Source organism: Anneissia japonica, unplaced genomic scaffold (assembly GCF_011630105.1).
Source record: "Anneissia japonica isolate Jap-2015-1 unplaced genomic scaffold, ASM1163010v1 scaffold17829_len58546_cov118, whole genome shotgun sequence".
NCBI lineage: Eukaryota > Metazoa > Echinodermata > Crinoidea > Comatulida > Comatulidae > Anneissia > Anneissia japonica.
In genome coordinates, this window is record NW_022711005.1 from 53,170 (window position 1) to 58,663 (window position 5,494).

The 5,494-nt window shown below is 34.2% G+C and overlaps 1 protein-coding gene across 1 annotated transcript in view; it reads left to right on the forward strand.

The window, feature by feature from the left end:
* The window catches only part of LOC117107215 (ras-related protein Rab-10-like), a 7,076-nt gene extending 2,685 nt beyond the window's left edge, over positions 1–4,391 (forward strand). Inside the window, exons 2-6 of the mRNA XM_033248821.1 lie at positions 1,388–1,480; positions 2,878–3,083; positions 3,332–3,421; positions 3,732–3,833; positions 4,065–4,391. Of these exons, the coding sequence (XP_033104712.1) occupies positions 2,880–3,083; positions 3,332–3,421; positions 3,732–3,833; positions 4,065–4,373 (705 nt within the window). The 5' untranslated portion in view covers positions 1,388–1,480; positions 2,878–2,879 and the 3' untranslated portion in view covers positions 4,374–4,391. The remainder of the gene's footprint in view (positions 1–1,387; positions 1,481–2,877; positions 3,084–3,331; positions 3,422–3,731; positions 3,834–4,064) is intronic.
* Positions 4,392–5,494: the final 1,103 nt, after the last annotated feature.

The window sequence follows — 5,494 nt, forward strand, 5'->3', positions numbered from 1 at the left end:
TTGGTAAGGGAACAAGGAATTCTAGCAATGCCTAACCCCAAGTCAGGTAAATCTATTTCTAAAGAAACTGGGGAAGCCGTCGTACAATTCTATTTGTCGGAGCATATTAGCAGGCAAATGCCTGGTATGAAAGACTGTGTCTGTGCTTGTGGATGGGAAAAAACAGCATCTACAAAAGCATTTGGTTCTTTGCAATCTTAGAGAGGCTTATGAACAATTTAAGGAGACGCATCTACATGTAGACAGCAAAATTGGTTTTTCTAAATTTACGGAATTGCGCCCAAGGCAGTGTGTACTAGCAGGAGCAAGTGGTACGCATTCAGTTTGTGTATGTACAATCCATCAAAATGTAAAACTCATGTTCACAGGAGCAAAATTATATGAAGTAACTGGTGGAGAATTTAAACATTATCGTCACTGTCTTGCAGCTATGATGTGCAATCCTCCACACATCAATTGCTTTCTTAGCAAGTGTAATGCATGTCCAGACATTAGTAATATTCGTAAAAAACTTGATTGACAACATGATTGACCAGATCGAATATAAACAGTGGACTTCAACTGACCGCTCAAATCTTGAGTCCAAAGTTCAAACTGTTTCAGACTTTCTTGACTCATTTGTAAGTGGTCTTCAAAAATTATTACCTCATGATTTCATTGCAAAGCAACAAGCGGGTTACCTCCAAGATCTAAGGAGTACACTTGAACCAGGAATAGTCTTGGTCATTACAGATTTTGCTGAAAATTACAGCTTTGTAGTACAGGACGCTTCTCAGTCTTTTCATTGGAACAATCTGCAAGCAACACTTCATCCCTTTGTATGTTACTACCGGGGAAACATGCAAGATGAAATTGACCATACAAGTTTTGTGATTATATCAGAATGTAACAGTGCTATTTCGAAAGGACATGTCATATATATATATAATTGCTCACTGTTCAGGAACTTTTGGAGCGCCCATCACCAAACTTATAGGGAAGCTTCTGTACATCATTAGGTATCTCTAACATGAATTTGATATATATTTTTTTTATTCAACTTTGAACTTTACAACCTGTCATAACTTTTTTATATTTGAATTGAGGACTTAGCATTTATTAATAAAGTTATAGAGCTACTTAATAGCTTTAAAATGACACCAAAATCAGCTCTGTAGGTGCCATACTTTTCGAGATATGGTCGGTTAAACACGCAAGGTATCGCTAATTAGCCAAAAGTTTGTTAGCCGATATCTCGCTAATTAGGAGGCCTAGAGAAAAAATTTTTCATTTCTGATCGTTTCTCATGGGCCTCAACAACATACAAAAATTTGAACAAAATCCGAGAGATTGAGGTTTTTTTTTGGTTGATTTGACATGGAATTACCCATTTGTCATTTGTCCACAGGTGTGTTGGTGGTAGAATTAGCGTTAACCAGGGCCGCGACGAGGACGCTTCTATCATGTATTAATTATTGGCATTGTTATTGTAAATTTTATGGTAATATTTATTCACATACAGTAGTAATGTTTTCAATGGTTAACATATTTATACAATTGTGGGCCCAACGCTGAATGGAAACGCAAGAATTAAACCGAACTAAATATATAAAATATTAAACCCACATAATGTCTTCGAGATCGTCAAAGATGATCCTATCATCTCTTGAATCAAATACATTTTTGTTGTTTTGTCTTCTCTAATTTTGGTTTCCCCGTTCAATCAGATAGTTAGTTTCTATGTATTCATATATAATATTAAAACTTTATTTTACTATGTTGAAACAAATTCATTTACCGTAGTTGTTCAAAACCAGATAAAACCTAAAAAAACCCCTATAAAACCTATATTTTACTGTTTCCATTTATTTTTGTATTTTATAAAGATGATCAGCAGACAGCAGACGATTCAAAGTTAACACTGCCATCCACGCCCGTTTGCACCTAAAAAATATAGTGTCTATTTTTAGCATCTGCCTACTTCTGCTGTCTTGGCAGAGTGCGCGCCCACATTCCTGAAGGTGCCGTACAAAGGAATTCCGTACAAACATGTTCTTTCTGTCTGCTTCATCCTCAAGAATACCATGCCAGAGCCTGTTTGTGGGAAAGTTTCTTTCCGATTTTATACTTAAATTTCCATGCGACTAGTACACTGTAACATGGGAGTAGTGCATTTTCCGGCTTATTAAATAGGCCTATAAAAAGAAATCCAAAGCAGCCATTAATATTTATAAATTATATTATTAAAAACTATATATTTATCGAAGTATTGAATGACAATGATAAGTCTTACTTTTAAATATTTCCATTTATTTGTGTATTTTATAAAAATCAGAATAGGCCTATGTTGTATAAAAAATGGAAATAAAACAAACAAGAAATTACAAACCTTGTGTCTGCTTTACCTCAAGAGTGCCGTTATGTGAGAATCTCAGTATTTGTGGACTTCTCTTTCCACAAATATTATTTTCCACAGATTTTTGCTATATTTTTATACCTGCCTGTTAGTAACAATTATTCGCTGTTGGTTTGGAATGAATAAATAAATTTAAAAAATAATTAGAATTAGCCTGGTGAGTGATTTTGTCTGGCTTATGAATGTAAAAGAAGCCTGATAAAATGGCCATTAAAATGTACAGTTATAATTAAAATATTGATAATCTATATATGGAAAGTATGAAAATACTATATATATATCCGAGTTGGTTATGGGCCGAGTCGGTTAAGGGCTGAGTTGACAAGGGCCGAGTTGGTGTATGGGTGGTTATGGGCCGAGTTGATGAAGGTCATCAGACTAAAAATATTAATTAGGTCATCCAAATGTTATTTTGACATTGTGTGATGAATACTTTCGAGTCTGATAAATGTTAATTGTTAATTTTGTCATTTATTAATCAGGTATGGATTTAAAAACAAAAACAGTGGAGCTGAATGGAAAGGAGGTAATACTACAAATATGGGATACTGCAGGTCAGGAGAGATTCCATATAAATATTACTTCCTGTTTCAGAGATACAGCAGGGATCATAATGGTGTATGACATGACAGACGAGAAGTCATTTGAGTACCTTAATAGTAGCAATTGTGTACACAACGTTCAGGAAGTAATTTAATTAGCCTCCCCAAAGGAGGCTATTGATTTTCTTTATGTAATTGTTGTCGTTGTTATCACTGTTGTTTGTTTTTCACCACGATATCTAAAGTTTGCTAAGTCAGGCTTGCAATTTCAAACTTGCCACTAGTTGCTGCTACCAATGATATTGTTCTTGCCACTAGCTACAAATTGTATTGTTTTTGCCAGTCATTTCTTATATGTATTAAAAATAATCCAACATTTCTTATTTGTTTACAGAACACAAGTGAAGATGTTCAAAAGGTGTTGCTTGCAAACAAATGTGACCTGGACGACAAACAGATGGTGTGCAAGGAGAAGGGGGAATCGGTAGGTACTGTACCACTAAAAATGTCTAATAAAAATGATATATTGTGTAATGGTTGCCTAAACAGATCTACATTTTTAAACCAGTCACTAGGTCAGTCAGTTTTTCCCCACTCTATTACCATTCCTAATTCTAGGGTTTAGCATCAGCTATTGTTCACAAGTTTTTTTTTTAATGGAATTTGCTATAATCAAGGTTTAAAGCCACATGATCAGAATGCTGTTGTGGGAACCAGGCTACAGGGTACAGTAAGGCCTAAGGCCCAGTCTGACATGTAATTATTTTGTAAACTCTTTTTTTTTTATCTTGTAGTTTGCACAAGAAAATGGCATGAAGTTTTTTGAGACAAGTGCAAAGACAAACATCAATGTAGATACTGCTATCTTGACATTATTAGAAGACATTTTCGAAAAGGTCAGTACATTCTTTCTCCCAAATTTGACTAGAAACTGACAAATTTGTTACAGAAATAGTAAAGATATATAATGGTCTTATTATAGAGGGCGTTACGATGACATAGGTACGGCAAAATTTGCTCCGTAAAATGTTCCGGAGATAAAGTAAAATATACGTTTCATATCCATCAATTTTGATAAATATACGGAGTAAACCTCTAATAAAACTAATTTACTTGTAAATTCGAAGATGCCACGTAAAAAAGCTACAAAACCGAACCCAAGTGTTCAAGCAGCTGAACCGGAATCCGTAGCTGTGACGACACTAGCAAAACCAGTTCCAACCAACTCCGACACTGACCTGTTACGGCGGGAAATACAAGCATTGGCGAGTGAGACTAAAGGCAAGCTGGACGAAGTGCTAAAAAATCAGAGGTGTTTACTTACCAGAATGGATAAAATTGAAGCCAAACAGATGGATATGGAACGGTCAGTCATGTTTTTATCAGATACTATTGATGATCTGCTAAAGAAAAATAAAGTTCTTACTAGTGAGTAGTAACATCAACGAGCTAGAAAATACGATGAAGCCGAAAATGGGTCAACTAGAGGCAGATATTCTTAGTCTCGAACGTTACTCTCGAGGATTCAACTTGCATTTAGGTGGAATACCTGAAGGTAATAAAGAAGATATTGTGCTTAAGAAAATCAGGGATTTTATATCTAATGAACTTAGTCTACCGGATGTAGATATTGAAACAGCACATCGCACGGGAAAACCACCAAAAGCGCCAAATGACAAGCCAAGACATATCATAGCCAAATTTGTATACAGACCAGAAAGACATGAAGTCCTTAAGCGTGCGAAATCTCAACTTAAAAACTCGCCCGTATTTGTAATACAAGATCTGCCCGCCGCTGATATCAAGAAAAAGCGATCGCTAAGAGGAGTAATGCAGAAAGCGTATTCGGACGGTAAGAAGGCGGTATTTAAAAATGGTAACCTGTACATAAATGGCAAACTGTATCATGATCAATAACGTAACATGACTGACTAACGTAACATTTAATGTAACGGAACGTACGGAAATATGTTCTGTTCAGTCGTTTTAATCACGATACTTCCGTACCATCTGCAATTATTTTATTGTTGGTGAATTTATGTATTTTTCCGTATCTTTTGAGATGGATTGCTCCATGATAATACTTGTTTGTTTATCTTTATTGTTATCATTATTATTATTATTATTATTATTATTATTATTATTATTATTATTATTAATATTACAGTATTATTATTATTATTATTATTACTGTCACTATTATTAGGATATTACAATTTTTATTGATTTGTTGACCTTTTATTTCTCTTTTTATTTTGCTTAAACAATTATACATGATGTCATTTTATGATGATATTGATGATGTTAATGACTACAGTACTGAATCTACAAAATATTACTGCACAGAAGACTTCATATCTAATTTTAATATGCCTACTTTATGTACAGGAAACAATTTTTCTATTTTTCATTTGAATTGTCGCAGCATTGTAAACAAATTTGATGCTATTTCCAATTTTATATTCTCACTAAATTTTAATTTTTCAGTTATTGCTCTAACAGAAACATGGCTTTCAAATAATGATCTAGAAGGGTTATATCAATTACCCAATTATTC